Genomic DNA, 17,645 nt, shown 5'->3' with positions numbered 1-17,645 from the left:
TTCCCATCACAAAAAAATACAAACAAAAGAAAAAACTTTCTATCACAAAATTTATGTAAACAACAATCTTGCTAAAGCTTTAACACCAAACCAATACACAAAATCGCAATTAGACTTTCCATCTAAAAACAAACAATTTGGTTTCAGTTCAACCCATGTTACCCACGATTCATCGTACACGACTTGTAAACCAAGAAACAAATTAGAGCGACCCAGACATGCTCACTTTTACAAAAATACGAGACACACTACTTGCTCCTTTTATAAATATCATAAAAGCATCTAGTATAAAAAAGAACTTTACCAGCATTGACATCAGTTCTTTCTAAGAAAAATGTTTCTTGATGAATTCTTCTACTCCCTTATCCAGATGTATATTGCCAGGGAAAATTTGACAATCTACAATCTGACATGATTAAGTTGTGTGTCAATGCTATAACTAGAGTCGCTATAATCCTAAAACAATTACCTCTTGAATGAATTTAAGAGAGAGTTAGTGGAACTATTAGCTCTCTTAATCTCTTTGCTGTCTTTCTGAGATATCCACACGGTCTTGATATGAGTCGTTAGTGAGGCGCTGTTTTGTTCACTGATGCCTAGACACATATTGTGATGTAATATGTGACTGTCTTTGTCAATATCACTCCTGTAGAAGTGGGTTATTCTGTCAAGAGTTGTCCTTTTCAGAAAGAAAATATTCAACATGCTTTGTTTGAAAACTGAGAAATAAACTGGCGGTGATCCTAACGTCATGGTGTTTCTGCCAACAGACCTCTGCTGGTGACTGCCTTCATCATTCAATCAGTGTTTGTTTGGTCTTGGCAATAAGGTGCAATCTGAATTTTGAAAATTCTTCACTTTCTCTTGAGGAATCATATGATGCTTTTATTTCCCGCTGACTCCACTTCTTTGCTAAATGAAGGCCTACTTGTCTGGATGCAGGTGGAGGTACTTTCTCTGCAAAGGCTGATATTAACATTAGCTCCTAAGAAAATCTGCTCATTCTTTGCCACCACTTCTTTCATCAGTTCTCTGTTGTTTATGGATAGAAGTTAAATGAGAAATCTGTCCAGTGTTAATGAAACCAGCTAAATATTTGTTCTGATTTTGACATGTTAGCTAGATGCCAACTATTTCCATCTAGTACCACAGGACTAACAACGTCAAATGAAGACACAGTTTGACTGGTGAAGTTCATTCATTCCTATTAACTGCCCCCCTTAGCTAATAGCAATCCTCTTGACCAGCCACTGACAGTTTTATACTGTCATACACTGGAGAGATACATAATTCCCTCTAGTTTCACAAATAAGTCAAATAAATGATAAGAGTAATCAGAGCAATAGTGTGATTATAAACATGCTGCTGTTGTGTTTCATTAAAATTCACTGAATGGGATTTGAATCATCAATGAGGAGGCAAACAAAAGGTTCACTTTATATTCATCCCAGAGAACACGACTGCTCTGTAAAACACATCGATACACAATAAACAAAACTTAGATAGCCTTGATGACAATGGCATGTCTATGGAACCATTCGTATTTACAAAAATTTGAGACTGTTACAATGAAACAGAGCAACTCTGTGTGGCTTTGAACGCCTTAAGTTCCCTACAAGCACTCCATATAGTCTGCGTGCCCGCTGTTTGACAAATTAATTATGTCAGCCTACCAAGTGTAAGAAAACAAAAACACATCGAACAACCGTGTGCGTATTCGGGATCTCCCCCTCCCTCCACAACTACACAGACAAAACGGATATGTGAGTGATGATATAATGGGACAGAAAAGCAGAACCCATCAGCCAGGTCATAACCTCTGGTACATGATTAAACAATGTTATGTTTCCCCACCCTTGTTGACACACTGGATGTGCTTTGCATTATAACAGCATCTACTGCGTTCTTTTAATCGGAGTACTTCAAACCCTCTGTGGTGCATAATTTGTAAAAATAACAGATAAGGCTTCCTCATTTTGACTCCCAGTTTAAAGTGAAACACATATTGTACTCTGCAAATGGGACTTTTTCTTTTTGCTTTGCTCTTTAGTGTGCATTTGTTTGCCAGACAGCAAGTAAGAAAAGTTAGGCTGTAGAAAATGTCTCTTGCCTGCAACAGTGCAAGAGATAAAGACTTTCCAGCTACTTCGGTATCTTTGTGCCCTTAGGGTGATGCTCCTTTTTTTCCACCTACCTGTCTGGGTAAAAAAGCAGTTTTGCGAGGTGATATCATACTCGCTATCAGTTCTTGAAAATTATATGTCACTCTAACTTACCCTGATATGTTTCTACGGAGAAGACTGTCAGGAAGTACGAGTACCCCGGCTAGTGACAGCGCAGTTAAATGCTACTCCTGTACTCAGGAGGTTCTGTGTTCTCTGCAAGGGAGACAAGTACTATACAGATGAGAGGTTGTGTCCTCTTTTGCAGTGACAATGTCTGCAGGAAGAGATGCTAGCAGTTGCTACTCCTAATTGGTTGAATTTTGAAGAAGTATTGTCAAGTGCATGTGTGTGTGTGTGTGTGTGTGTGTATTCGTGTTTGATTGGTGGGGTATCATTACAGTGCAGTTTGCGCATACTTGCACTTGAACTAAAAGCTCTTTACTTAGCCCAAAGATGTAAGTGCGGTAATTGACATTTAGTGTATTTCTAGCAGTTTTGTAGCGAGGGGTTAATCCTGGGGCACAGACATGAAGCATTGTCAGAAAGCTTTTGTCATTTGTCCAGTACTGATGCAGTGGCAATACAATAGTTCAAAGGTCAGTAATGGACTTGGGGAATAATTAAGGGCTGTGCCACCAAATTCTAGTTTTAACAATGTCCTCAGACAAGTTGACCTTGTGGCTCTTCAGCCTTAATGAGCACAGGCACCCGACAAAAAAGAGGAACAAAATCATTATGGAGAAAATGAAGTCCTGTCTTAAAATACTCCAGCTAGCCTCTTCACAAGTATACGCCTCCCACCCTAACCAACCCCCCCACCCGCCCCACATCCGTTCCCAGCTCTCTTGTGGCCTTTATTTCTTCATCTGCCTCCTGTCTGTTTGTCTACAGCTCTCTGGACTCTGTGAGCTAACAGGTGATAAAGAAGAAACATTCTGGATGTGGATTCTGATGGTGTTGACCACTGACTCTGTCTGTGCGGATGTTTCATTGGAAGGCAATGTGAGAGGCTTTATCTATCAAGTCCAGGCATGTGTTTATGACTGATATTGGAAGGGGTAGGACCGCTTTAAATGTTCAATTAACATTAAAATGTGCCTATGACATAATGCCAAGCACAAAGAGGCTGAGCACAAAAGCGCCCAAATTGCCCTGGGAATTACAGCTTGAAAAAAAAAAGTCTAATTTTGTCTTAATGTTTGTGTTGGATGTAACTGCTTACTATTCAGTTTAGGCTGTATTGATTATCACAGTAATACACAGTATAGCCCCTCAGACTGGGGGCTATATGAGAGAGGAACAAATATGAAGACATTCTAAAAATCAGCTTAGTTTAAATGCATAGTGTTCTTCTTCCCTTTTGTGCGCAATGGTGGATACCAGTTAGATGCAGAATGCAATCTCCTCTGCTTTCACTGCAATCACAAAATCACTTCATCTGTATAAGATTGAAAAAGTGGGGACCACCAGAGCCTCCTCCTTTTTCAAGCTTACTTGTAATGGTATCATAATAACTTCCCAGTTTCTCCAAGTTATTACATTCTTCTTGTTTTTTGCTAAGACAACAGGAACCAATGAGATGCAAAAATGTAAGCTTTTCCTTCACTTTCAGTGTTTTGTGAGCTCTAAGAAAAGTGACAAAATTAGGACTATATTTTCTCCCTGATATCAGAAAAATGACAGGGCCTTGACGGCTATCGCTCAGGACTATGATGTTCTTGATGGGCTGGCAGAACAAATGAAAACCGGTTCAGTGTGATGCGAGAACCACAAACAAATCTAGGCTGAACAAAAGTCTGATTCTGTAAAACTGCTCATATCAGTAATGCTTGTTACCTTTGAGTAAAAAAGGGCAATATTTTCAGTTATGACAGATACATAAAAATCTTTTTTTTCCATCCACAAGTCAAAGAGGCATCAATTTCAGTTCATCACAATACAAAATATTGTACATTTAACCTACTTAGAGTTACTAATGTTGGCATTTTTATGAGTTATTAAACAACTTTCATCCCATGACACTTCCTGTATCTTCAAATCAAATCCTACATTCATTTCTACCACTGTACATTACTTTTCTATTTTCTGTCTTTCTCAAAGCTAAAAACCACAACACTCTGTCACCGTAAATGTGCCAAAAGCTTTAGTAGCTAATGATCGCAGCAGTTTGAGGTTGTCTGTCACCCCTTATCACCCCTGGTGGGAGTCGGCAAATGTTCGACAGCTAATTCAACTTGTAGAGCCTCCATCACTGGCAGGCACCAGATGCAGACAAAGCATGCCAATCATTAGAGCAATTTTACTGTAACTTTCTTGTTTTAAAAACGGAGCCTGTAAATTGCAAGTGGTTTCCTTCTCAGCAATTTTCTTCTGTGACATAAAAAACAGCAGTAGATGGCTGTAATTGTAAAAATTATAAAAAATTATTAGCTACTATATTGGTGTTCTCATGAAAGCATGTTTCTTCAAGGCTTTGCTTTGACATGGTAAGAACCACAAGCCTTGCGTAAAGTGAAAAAATCAAAACAACAATTGTGTTTTGAATCAGATTGTACACACCAGGGTTAATTACCCATGCTTGTTGAAATTGAATGTATAGATTGTTTTCAGTAACTTTCAGAAATTTCAGCGGGGTGAAAAAGTCACTAGATGATAAATAATATCACATTCTTCCCAGCAGTATGATGATGTAGTGTGACAACAATGTACCTGCTTCTACAGCCTTCACAGTGATATTGTGCCAGCCTGCGGTCTCTCGGTCCAATATCTTGCCCAGTGTGATTGCTCCCGAATTTGGATCAATATGGAAGATCATCTCCTGGTCTGTGGTCCGATCGATGGAGAACCTGTAACAACAGATGTGGAAAAGTAAGATGTATCGCAGATGTCGAGAAAGAGGGACAGTGAGTGAGATGTTGGCAAGAGAGTCTGTGGTTAAACAGGAATTTCAATTTTTAAGTAATGTAGGGTATTTGTAGTTTTTTTTTTTTTTTATGAGCTTAACAAGGACGTGGAGAGTTAACTTCAGGCTACAGCAAAGAATAACAGCTTATACAGAGGGGACCACGGTTTAAGTAATTATATTTTCAAGGCATTTACTGGAGACTTGTCACAGGTCCTGCGACTCTAATAGCACCGTGTCCCTTGACTGAAGGCAGCTATATACTGACTTTTTCTGCCTTTTCAGAGTAAGAAAACAAACATTAAATTTTCATTGTGCACTCTAGAAAAACCACAAATGCATCTTTCCTTCTTTGGGGTACTTGGTGCTCTCAAAAGAATGGTGAGTCAACAAAAATCTGCTGAAAGGTTTCTTTGTTCTTAGCTCCTCTCCCTCATCACACACTCACAGCTGGCTGGCTTACTCATACCCACATAGACCATAAAAAAGCACCACGGGCATTATCGGCTCTCTCAGCTTCTCTGACAAACATGCCAGCAAGCATTCTCTCAGGTCTCATGAGAATGATGGTCACATGTTGTAGATATAAAATATAATGTCAAGAGAACCATAATGCTAAATTGATGTGGTATAGAGAAAAGCATGTGGATAAAATAGGATTCTGATCATGCATTCTTTATATAATAGTGTGGGTGGTGCATTTGTCTGTTCTTTTTTGCATGCATTTGATACTGAATGTCAATAAATAAAACAGATTCTGATTATTAACCATTTCTTCAAATGTTTATGAGTCATTGTGTGACTAGATTTAAATAAAAGTGCCCTCAGGATAACCTGTGTAAAATGAGATTTTGCCCGTTCACATGAAAATCAAACTAAGACAAACATATTGCCTCCATGTATGTGTATGTGCATCCCATTTAGGGCAGTGACTGGATTTGTACACCTACCTCTGATGTCTCCAGTATAACCATTAAAATTGGATTTGTCTCTTCTTTACCAAAGGTCAAATTGTGCTGCACAATTTCTAGTTTTATAGTTTCTTTTTTTCTTAGAAATTAACATCAGTCTTCATCTTAATCGTGGAGCATGTTAAATAAAAAATAAAAATGAAAATGAACCTTCAGTTTCCAGTATGACAGCCTTTGTGGAATGGGAGTGGGGGGCATCATTACCATGTTTTTAGTCTCTTACCAATCTTTTGCTCATGAACACAAAGTCTCCCACGGTCAAAATCAAAAACCCCCTTCTTTCAAACATTATCCATCTGTGGCAAAAATACAAACTTGGCTACTCTTCCACATCGACATCATGTAAGCAAAGCAGTTTTTACTGTGTGGCTATAATCTCTTGTTCTGTATTCAAGAGCATCTTTTGAGGTGCAGCTACATGTAAGCTATCTCTCACTTGTTTGATTCACCTTGTTGAATCATATTTCAGCCTTTGTTTGTTTTAGTTGTTATATGTTGTTTGTTTTAGTTGTTATATGATGATAACCTTTCAAAAAAAGGTTATCTTTGGTGATCAGATCTACACTAAAGCGCTAAAAGCTAATCACTCTGGGTGCATGCTTATGTTGAGTTTAAAGAGGGTGTGTTGTGTAATGTCAGAGGCCATGAGCTCGCTATCTTGTGGGTGGCTACTGGTCAACCTCTCACCCTCCCTTTCACCCACTCACCCATTCAGTTACTCAAACACATGCATGCAAACATATTCATATATGCTCACGCATCTCACACACACACACACACACACACATACACGCTTGCAGCCACGGGCTGCCAAAACACTGGTGAACGACAGCGCTGCCATTGTGTTGTACTTTATTACACCTGGAACTCTGAGCTCATGCATTTTTAATAGAGGTAATTTGCACAGGCCCCTGCATGTGTCGGAGTATACTCTGTCAGGGAGACTGTCTTAGCCCTTATCTATATTCCCTTCTTGCACCGCAATTGCTCTTCTGAGGACATATAAAGCACAGACCTTAGTATAGAAGATTACCAGATGATACTGTTTTTATCACACACTGTGATCTTAAAAAAAAAAAAAGAGAGAGAGGCTGTACGGCTTCATCTATTGTACAAGTCTTAATGTTCACTGTTTGCTCTGGCTTTCACTCCATCTTCAAGAGGAATTGCTAAAAGAAAAGATTTTGCTCTCAAGCCTATCAGCTACCTATGTATTTACTTGCAGTTAGTGAGATATAGTTTTGAAAGTTGCGTTTTTCATAGTGCAAATTTTGTTCCGATAAAAATCTGTCTAGAGTTTTAAAGTAATATACAGTAGATGCAGTGAGTGCATGATGGCAGGCTTGTGTGCTGGCTCCCCATGCTGCAGTGCTACAGTGTCCTGTCCAAGCCACATAAAAAAACTGAGGTACTCATTGTCATTCAAAACTTTGCTTTGTGATGTTGTTATTCATATTAGGCAGTAAGGCTATCTGTGTTATTGCCAGTGTTTTGGTTGATATACTTTATCAGGCTGTTGCAAAAAGCGGCTGTGTACCTACAGTATCTAAGTACTGTTTTAATCCCACCTCTGTAGTTTCATCTATTTTTCATCTATGCCACATTTTTAACACAGCCCAGAGGTTTTTATTTAATATCATTTCCGAATCGCATCACACAAACATAAATACAAACTCAGTACTGTTGAGTCAGAAACAATTCTCTTCTTTAAAGCTCCAGTCCACTCAATCCATTACATTTTAAGTAGTGGTGGTTTGAATACCAATGTGAATCATAATCGTGTTAACATATGGTCCAGTGTTATCAGTATGGAGAATATACACCGACCAGGGTTTGGGATAATCAAAACCACCAGAGACCTGAGTCTCATATACATTCTACCATTTTTAAGGTATGAAGCATTTTTTTTATTCGGTGCTCCCTTACCTGACAGGTTTATTCTTCACATCTGGATCTCTAGCAGTAACGATGCCAACCAGCGCTCCTACTTTGGCATCCTCCTGCACTTCCATGACAGCGCCCTCTGCTGGTTGAAAGATGGGTGGCTCATCTATGTCCGACACGCTGACCCGGACAATGGTCTGGTCCCGAAAGGAGCCCAGGTCCACGAAGCGAGGGTCCACGTGCTTATTTATAGCCTCCACCACAACGTTGTGTGTGCGCTTGCTCTCAAAGTCCAGAGGCTGGAAGACCAAAAAGATTCTAAATAAACAGTTTCAGGCCATCCAGCATTTAAAGTGGCATCATGCCCAGTAGTGATACTGACGGCCAGAAGCTATATTACAATAATACTAATGAATGAGTATTAACTGCTGCAATATAGATTCCAGCCATCAGTGCATGCAGTGAGCCAGCGCATTGATGTGCATGTTTCCGTGTACGCACAAGCTGATGGTTTCTTTCACGTTATTGTGATGCCAGTAGCACCAGCAGAATGGTTAAGAGTGCCACATTGTTGGCAGTGCATTGAACCAAAACATTGCTGCTGGCTGAATGTCACATGGGTCATTTTGCCATTAGGCCCCATTTACAACAGTGACGTGTCACTTAGGAGAAACACTTCTGACATCTGTGTTTCTCAATGAAAAGATGTGACTGCTAGGATTTAGTTTTTTTTTCCCACCTTTTTTTGTCACAGATTGCAAGGTGGAAAAAAAACTGAAAACAGTTCAACTGTTGAAGAGACACAATAGTGACAGCACCTGTCAAACCCCAGCGGGCAACCAACGATCATCAATCATCAAAGACCAATCATCTCTCTTTCTCCCACTCTTCTATGGACCTTGGGTTTCTCTGTCTGAGACGAGCTGTTCAGCCTACTAAGATGAAAATCTAAAAGTAGCTGCAAGGAGCAGACGGTATAACTTATACTAATCAACTAAGGCCCAGTCACTTGTTGATTTTCTAACAAAATCCCAATCAGTGTGTGTGCGACAAGGCTTGAAATGCTCTTTATAGATGTAGCAAAAAGTAAGTACAAAAAATAAAAAATACACAAAAAATTCTTAAAGGAAATGTGGCTAATGGCTGGCAAAGGACTCAGATTTTTGGTGACCATTTTCCAGCACAAAGCAGCCATTGCTTGATCTTCGTTATAAGGGTGCTTACAAAATTGTGTTCACATATTTATTGCACACATATAAAAAAAAAAAACACTTAGCTGGTTCATTTAACACGTTACTGTGGAAAACAAAGACTGAATCACCACACACTGTGTTTTGCTATGAAAAGTGGTTATTGACTTCACTTCTTTAACGGTAAAAATCAACATTGGTTTAACGGACAACAATAACACCAGCACAGAATTCCCCTAGATTAAGTGTACCTTCTTGATGGAGACAATAGCCTCCTGTGTCTCCACATCGGTATTGACCTTGAAGAGCTCCCCTCCCTCTTTGATCAGATAGCTCATGTCTGTGTTCTCTCCCATGTCTGCATCCGTTGCAATGACACGTCCAACTGGTGTCCCCATAGCCGCCCCCTCTGACACGGAAAACTGATACATCTCTGGTATATGGAGGAGGTGGCCGGAGGTGGAAAACATATATGGACAGATAAAACACGGAGAGTCAGGTTTAGTAAAGCAACAAGAGGGATGAAATGACAAACAACAGTGTAGGTGGAGGTGTAGAAAGCACCTCAACAGAAGAAAGATGAGCGACAAAGGTTACAGGGAGACGAAGAGAGAAAAACACCAGTGGAGTAAGGAAGGGGAAAGATAGATGGATGGCGGTAGGTGGAAAAAAGGAGGATGGGAAGTGAGGATATTGGTATAAGAGATGGATAGGGACAAGAAACAGAAAAGTGGGATTAGGAAGGGAATGAGATCGTAACAAAGATAAAGAAATAAAGAGAGGAAGAGATGGGAAATGGAAAAATGATGTTTGGATGGTATTATAATGAAAGAACAGCAACATGTAGACCTCAGGCAGTTACTGTCAGTGTGATCGTAACATAAAAACAGTGTAAAAATACTCACATTATTATATTTCCCACATCTGAGGAGGACGTCACAATGTTTTGTCATCTTGTGCTATAATAATACTTACTGTAGGCACTAGCCGTATCTTTTACCAACTGACACATTGAATTTGCATTATAATATATCGTTGTTAAGTCAATTTGATCAATTTATTTAAAATATTAAATTAAGTTGAAATAATTTTAATATATTTTTAATGGATTGTCAATGTATTAAAGCTGGGGTAGGCAGTAAATGTTCTGGCATTAATGCGCAAAAATTCCATGATCACCTTTCAACATATTGTAATTCAAGTGGTCTTAGAAAATCTGGCCTGCGGCGGAAGACTCTGACCAATGACAGGTCTTTTAAGAGAGAGAGAGTTCCTATTGGCTGTTCTACAAATCCAATGTGAGTGCACATCCCCTCAGATTGATATGTGTCAATATCTTCTCCCGGACAGGCAACAGTGTGATAAATTCATTGTCCTATAATGTCTAAATGTGTTGGCTGGTAGTGGCTGGTTGTGCAGGTAGATTTAATGGCCAAAGGCTCATGGCTGTGGTTTTGGCTGTGTTGTGTGTGTTGCGTGTGTTGTGTGTATGTATAACAGGACTTTTTTTTTTTTTTTTTCTAGATTTTTGCCTTCCCCAGATTTAATATAATAATGCCAAATAGTTTGCATAAACAAGTATGGGATAACATTTACTTGTGATGACAGATATTGTAAATCCTAAATTTGAAGTTACATTTAAAATGACAGAAAAAGACTGGAGGAAATGCATGAGGCCTGCCAGAGTTCATTATGCACACAATAAAAAGATAAAAGTAAAAAGATAAACTTTATTGTTCCCCAGGGGGACATTATAAAAATAAAAAAATCAAAGTCCTTACTTATACAGTGTGTCGTCTTCCTTTGCATCTTATTTATGAGTCTGCCTTCCAAACTCTATCTATTCCCCATAGCACACAGTGGAGATACTATAATCCTGCAGGGTTTATCCCTCTGACTGGGTAAATATGACTTACTGAGATGAAAAAAGGATTTATACAGAAATAAGAAAAGGTGTGTGGAGACATATCAAATACAATCAACCAGACTGTCAGATGTTGTTCCTCCAGCTGTAACAAAAGTAATAGTGTTAGGGTTTAACTCCAAAAAAGTGGACAAAATAAATAGTTGAAATGAAAGCAAGAAGGAAAAGCATTATTTTATTCAAAAATCTAATAATTATTTAGTTAGGACTAGCATTTAGCAGGATAATGTGTCTGTAATTGAGAAGAACATCACATTAGATGTTCACTTTAAAAAAGGAGGGAAACCTGAAGTAAACTCACTATTTATTGTGCTATATGCTGTTTTGTTAGTGTAGTATGTCAAAAAATAAGACTCTTCAGCTGTTTGCTTTAAAGAAGGCTATAATTCATCTGACTTAAGTGCGTTTTTGTGGTGAGGTGAGACAGACTGTATTTTTAGTTATAGCATGTTTCAACTCTATCTGTCGAGCATGTCTGCACTAAAAAACCCACAAACCAACTCACCATCATAAATCCATAAAATTACAATGATGGAACAATGAACCATATTGACTCAATCATTTCTTGAGCCTTGCTTAAAAAGAATGATCAAATGTGCAGTGGAACGTATCAATTCTCCACATTTGATGGACTACGCTGTTATTAGCTACGGGTTTGATTGGCCCATAAATTTAAGTTCGGTGATTTCTTTTGGACTACATGCAGGCCATTAAGTATGGCCACTGACGCTGCCATTGCTTGCTGGTGTCAGCAGCCTGCAGGTTGCAAACTATACAGTGTCGATATTTTTCGTCTCTCTATCAATTCTCACTTTTGCACTTTTCTCTCTGTTCTTTCCTCCCTCTCCTTTTGTGTCTCACCATCTCTTTCTCTGTGTAAAGAAAGAGAATGTGTGGGAAACACTCACTCTGTGGGAAGCGCGGTGGGTTGTCATTAACATCTGTGATCACTATGGTCACCGTGGTGGAGCCGGAGAGACCGCCCATTTGTCCTGCCATGTCTGTTGCCTTGACGACCAGCTCATAACGATCCTGTGTTTCACGGTCCAAATCCGCCACTGCTGTCATGATGATCCCTAATGATTGAGGGATGGAGGAGAGATTGAGGGATAGCCACAGAGAGAGGGAAAGAGAGCAAGAGAGTGGGGAAGAAGTGAGGCCAACAGAAAGGTTACGTTAGTGGTTAGCACTTATGCAATAACTAACTATATTTTCCCTCAGTTTGAATATCGACTTCTGCTAAGCATAGTATTATGGAGGCACAAGTGCAGCACATTCCATTTCACCTCCTCAGACAGGCTGGATGGAGGAGATTGTGTCATATTTGCGTCTCTGCCTATATACCATTTTTATGGCTCAGCTGTATTAAAATGAATAATATATACAGGCAGAATGAAGGCATGCCTGAGCCACCCTGAACAGCATTACAACTCTTCCATGGTGGGTAAAACTGCACTCCAACTTAAGAGGTGGATTTCCAAAGAGAAAGCGAGGGACACAGAGAAAGTGATATAATGTAGAGAGAGACTTAGGAAACACGCAGAAGGGGGCAAAAAAAAATGGAATGACTTCATTTGCTCCACAGTGCACATGCTGTTGAATTTTAACTGAGTCAGTGGTCAGATAAAAATAAAGCAATAGACTGAGTGAAGGCGCACTTAGACTAGGTCTTCCAGAACAACAAACTATTATAAAGTATTAAAGTGCAATTACCGATTTTGAACTGAATATCAGCAGAACAACAATGAATTGACATCATCTTGGTCGCCATGGCAAACATTTGTAGAAACGGATCTGGTCAACTTACTGTGACCAAATACAGACAACCTGACCAATGCTAGTAAAAGGATATATAAGATATGATTTCTAGATCATATGACATTTTCTTTGTAAAGTTTACATACAAACTAAATTTGGTTGCTTAAAGAGCCAGTACTGTGGTCTCTCTTTTTATTCTATATGTCTCTCCCACAATCTCATGAGCACATAGTCCTTCTTAGTTTAAAAGAGACATTCTCTTTATTGGCCCAGTAGCAGAAGCATCCGTAGCTGGCTGGTTTAGTGTGCAGTAGTAATATAATTCCACTTTACCCCTTGGGATTTTCCACATCAGAATCTATTGATGCATTTCCTGGGCTTGGTGTGCTGTCTCACTCCCAAAGGTTTGCACTGTGTTGGGTACACAACTCACTGATTCCAGTCACATTTAGCCCTGGGCCATGTTCTATGAGTAGCCAAAATACAGTACATGCAGCACTGGAGTTAAGGAGGGAGGCAGATGACATACCCCTCTTTCATCCACCAAAAGCCAGGAGGGATGCATTTAAATTAGGGCTGTCAAGAGTAAAGCCACAGTCCGTAACTAGTATACAACACCATTGCTGCGACATCATGGTAGAGCCTGTAAGTAGATGACTCTACATAGTTTTTATTTCATGAATGCAGTCAGTTAAGTGTATGCGCTCCGTATTCCAATGCATATCACGTAGTCTTAACATTAACCAATTTAACCGGGTAATGGGGCCGTGTACACCAACTGTGAAATAGTTTCTCAGTATGGTAATGCATTACATTAGTATAAAATAAATGATGATGTTCCAATCATTTTTTTTTTACTCACATCAATTGCATTTCTGTTTTCATCTGGCTAGGCGATGGAAATCTAACTCTACTGTGCATTTAAGAAACCAGCTGTCCTGCAGTTTGGGCCTTCATGCCTAGTGTGACAATTGCAAAGAGGTAGTTTTGCCAGGCTAAGGTGTTAGCTTGCTTTCTGCGCCTATCAGGGGTTCATTCCCTCTGCTACTGTGTGCACTGTCAGCAACCAATGATCTACACATATTGCTGCACTTCGCTGCACTCTGACCCCGTGCACAAATCTATGGTTAACATGCAGCGCAGCCACCTGAGGTGTGGAAAAAACCAGGAGATCTCTTTATCTACATTCTCAACATCTGCATTCATATACAGAACCTGTGTTGGGTTGTATTTATTTATTTTTGTTTTGACTTCCTTGTTCCTTTGGCAATCAAGATATGGAAGCCTCCATTGTTGCCGATTTTGTTTTAAAAAGAGGCAGAAGAGTAAGTAAGGGGCTCTGTGTTAGCACAGACCAAAAATCCAATCATCAACGAGGAACAACGCGCACTTGACTCAACTGCAGACTCCTGTTTCGCACGATTTGAGAGGCGAAAGCTTCAATAATAAAATTCTGGAGGTTTGAGGCGGTGCATGCAAGAACACACACACCAGCAGAAAATGCATCCAGAGGCTCTGAGGCAAAGTCAGCAGTACGTCATGCCACTGTAAACTGAACTGCATATGGCATGTCAGGGACATTGTTATGAATGCTATTTATTCTTTTGTAGTATTTGTTATAATTCTGTATATTCTGAATTCTGTATTCTGAAACCTAAGGCAATTGTAGGTCCCATATATGTCAGTCTGAATTTATCTATTTCTAAATTCTGACAGTAATAGAATAATAGAGTAATCAGTAGTGGAACAGCAAAATAGAAATGCAAATGTGTGTTAGTAGGTTTTGTTATTTAAATTTGAATACTATTTTCATAGCTCTCTATGTAACAATATCATGATATACTTTTAAATGAAAAAATCCCCATATAGAGTACATGATTCAGTCTTTGTAAAATCATCCCTTTGCCTCGGATACTCAAAAACACCTACACCTCGGGTCAAAGCGACAGAAAAAAACACAGCGACTTGCTGTTCAGTTTGTTGTCAGGGTGAGTGAGAGTGATATTAATGAGGCAGATTTCACAGCTGTTCTGTCTCCTCTTCATTTTGACCTTCTTGACTCGCACCTATTAGGCTGGCCTGTCTGCCTAGAAAATGGGGAAGGGGGGGCGAGTACAGTGGTGGTCGGTAGACATAAACTGGAATAAACCATCCAGTCTCCTGGCTAGTCCCACCAAGGCAGAGCCATTTATCATCCAGGCACCCAGGCTGACCAAATCAAAGTGGAGGAAACCAAAAAAGGAATCATTAAAACTTTAGTGCATTTCCCTTGGGGGGGCATTAGAAGGCAACACCGATGCTAAGCTACTCCTGAAAGACGGAGGGTCAGGCCATATCACTCCTATAAGCTCCAGACTAGGAGGGAAATAGGGACTTTTCCATTATATAACTGGAGGGAAATTCTTCATAGGGTAAATATGGATCTGGTGGAACTATACCTCTGCCATTCTGATATAGTGGTGGGTGATTACTTAAACAAATGTGCTATTCTAAGATCCTCAATATTAGTGAGGTAAATTGATACCAGCAGAGTAGACTAAATAAAAAAAAACAGGTAGGAATAAAATACATGTAATTCATGACTAATAAGAATATTTGGTTTTCTCATATTGAATGTCAAGGCACTAAATGCTGCTGCTGTTGCTGTTACTAACTTATCATATAAAATAATATCTTCAAATATGTAATTGAGGGTTGCACTAAACACTCGAGCCAAGCAATTAATGCCATATGGTATTTTGAGCACTTGCTAAGAGTAGGCAGTAGTTATTGGCTAAAACTCTGTAAAGCTGCTTGTGTTTGGCCAATTGATTTTCTGATTTTGGCCACAAATTTTGATTGATCTGGGAATTATGGTCTCTGAGCTTGAGATTGCTTAAGAAAAAACAAGGAGCACTAAAAAAAATCTGGTGAGGGATAAAGTGCAGGGGGCCCTGAATGTGTGGTCTTTATCGCTCTTACCTGTGTGTCTATCAACTTTGAAAAATTTTTCTCCATCCAGAACGCTGTACACCACTCTGGCACTGCTGCCGTATGTAGGGTCGTCAGCATCTGATGCAGTAACCTTCATAACGGACGTTCCTGTTGAAAAGAGATAACAAAATGTCAAAGAGAGAGAGAGAGAGAGAGAAAAAAAACACTTCTGAGCAGGGAGGCCACTGGGGAAACTTTGTGCTGGAATCCAAAAATGTGAGTTTAAATCAGACTCAAAGAAGAAAAGTTATATAGTATATACTATATAAGGAAGGGCAGATGTGTTGATGTACATGGTTTCTTTTTAAGTGAGTGTGTGTAAGTGTAAAACCCTGGAACTTCTATCTTTGACAAATGTGACTTTCAGACCTTAACAGTGAGGACACTGTAGGACACACTGGCCTTCGAAGAACCATTTGAGGGCCTCGCCTTTTTGTTATGGTTCAAATGAAAATGTGGTTTACAGTAAGGTTAGGGTAAAGCATGGAATTAGGCCTATGGTTGTGATGGTTGAGGTTGTGGGCTAGGGAATGAATCATATCAATAAGCGGGACCCACGAGTATAGTAACAGTAATCTGTTTTTTGAGTTTGTGTACACACCAGTAGGTGCGTTCATGCGTGCTTGTCTGTGATTATACTTGGGAGAGGGAGGTTAATGCATTTGGGTATCACTGCACCAGGTAACTACATCATCTCTATGCACATAATTTTCCAAGCAAATTTTTTGATGTTTCAAATTATCTTTTCACTATACCAACACTCGGAGTTGTTTTGCCTCTCATCGGCACAGAAGTTGCTCTGAAAGATGAAAGGGAACATGCAGTCATAACATTATATCCTCAAAGACAGTTAGAAGCTTAAGAAATCTGTAGCAAACAATTACTTGTGATTACTGGCACTTAGGCAGAGAATAGAGTCATTTCCACATGAAACCTTAAAATTGGCATTTGTGGAGCACAGTGTTTAAGTCATTATTTCTCACCCTGTGTAGCATTTTTGTCAACAGTGTGCATACACAAGCCTCTGGCGGCAAATACGCAGGCACATCTCTACATTTAGTCACACATTTTAGTTAAAGCTTTGCCTAAAGCTCATAAAACTTTAAGGTGTTTCATTTTTAGGTTAAGAAACAACCACATACTTGCCTTTGAGCATGTGAGCATATTTCTTTTCTTGCCATAAATAATTTCACTTACAGGCAAAAGGAGATAAAAAGGAAGACATTCCTGGGCGCCATAGGTCCTCAAGGACAAGGAGTCAGTCTTTGTCTCCATCACTCTGGACGATGCTATGGGTAATTACTGACAGCTGGTGTTGTCCACCAAAGGTCACCGCTGTAGCCTTTCTCAGAGCCCTGTCATGCTACTGTCCAGCCACATAATGGCCGTATGCTAATGATGCTAATTAGTGGGAAGTGTCAGAGCACTGTTTGTTTCCTGTCATCCAACAGAGCTCCTAAGGGGGAAAGAAGGAGGGAGAGGCCAGTGGATTATCATTAAAGTCACCCGGCCATTAAATCAGACAGCTCAGATCACCACCCTGCCCCTGTCACCTATAGCCATCTTTTGTTCTCCAGGTATGTAGCCAAGGAGCTGGTCTGTTTTCATGCTAAAATATAGCTAGCATACGATGCAGCACTCTACCTGGTCTATGACACTACTAACAAAAATTAGGGTGTGCTTTTCTGCAGCTTTTGTGAGCAGCACGAGAATATGATAGATTAGCTCCAAGGTAAATTATTATAAGAAAACAATTGTGAAAAGGGATAAGTCCAGACACACAAAAAGTGGACGTGCGAATGGTTGGACCAGTGTGTGCATCACCAACAAATCACAAATTCTGGTACTGTCAACAACCTTGTTTGGTTCTCAGATAAA

At 39.6% G+C, this 17,645-nt stretch overlaps 1 protein-coding gene across 2 annotated transcripts in view; it reads right to left on the bottom strand.

Annotated features, from left to right (window-relative positions):
• The window catches only part of LOC130187259 (cadherin-22), a 220,257-nt gene that overhangs the window by 30,252 nt on the left and 172,360 nt on the right, over positions 1-17,645 (bottom strand). For both annotated transcript variants that reach the window (XM_056404695.1, XM_056404701.1), the window contains exons 7-11: positions 15,756-15,875; positions 11,945-12,112; positions 9,364-9,545; positions 7,965-8,221; positions 4,875-5,011 (exon numbers count right to left, since the gene is read on the bottom strand). In XM_056404695.1, the coding sequence (XP_056260670.1) occupies positions 4,875-5,011; positions 7,965-8,221; positions 9,364-9,545; positions 11,945-12,112; positions 15,756-15,875 (864 nt within the window). The remainder of the gene's footprint in view (positions 1-4,874; positions 5,012-7,964; positions 8,222-9,363; positions 9,546-11,944; positions 12,113-15,755; positions 15,876-17,645) is intronic.

The sequence above is a fragment of the Seriola aureovittata genome, chromosome 2 (genome assembly GCF_021018895.1).
Source record: "Seriola aureovittata isolate HTS-2021-v1 ecotype China chromosome 2, ASM2101889v1, whole genome shotgun sequence".
NCBI classification, from domain to species: Eukaryota; Metazoa; Chordata; class Actinopteri; order Carangiformes; family Carangidae; genus Seriola; species Seriola aureovittata.
The sequence above is the reverse complement of the archived record's forward strand: the minus strand, read 5'-3'. Positions and strand labels throughout refer to the sequence as shown.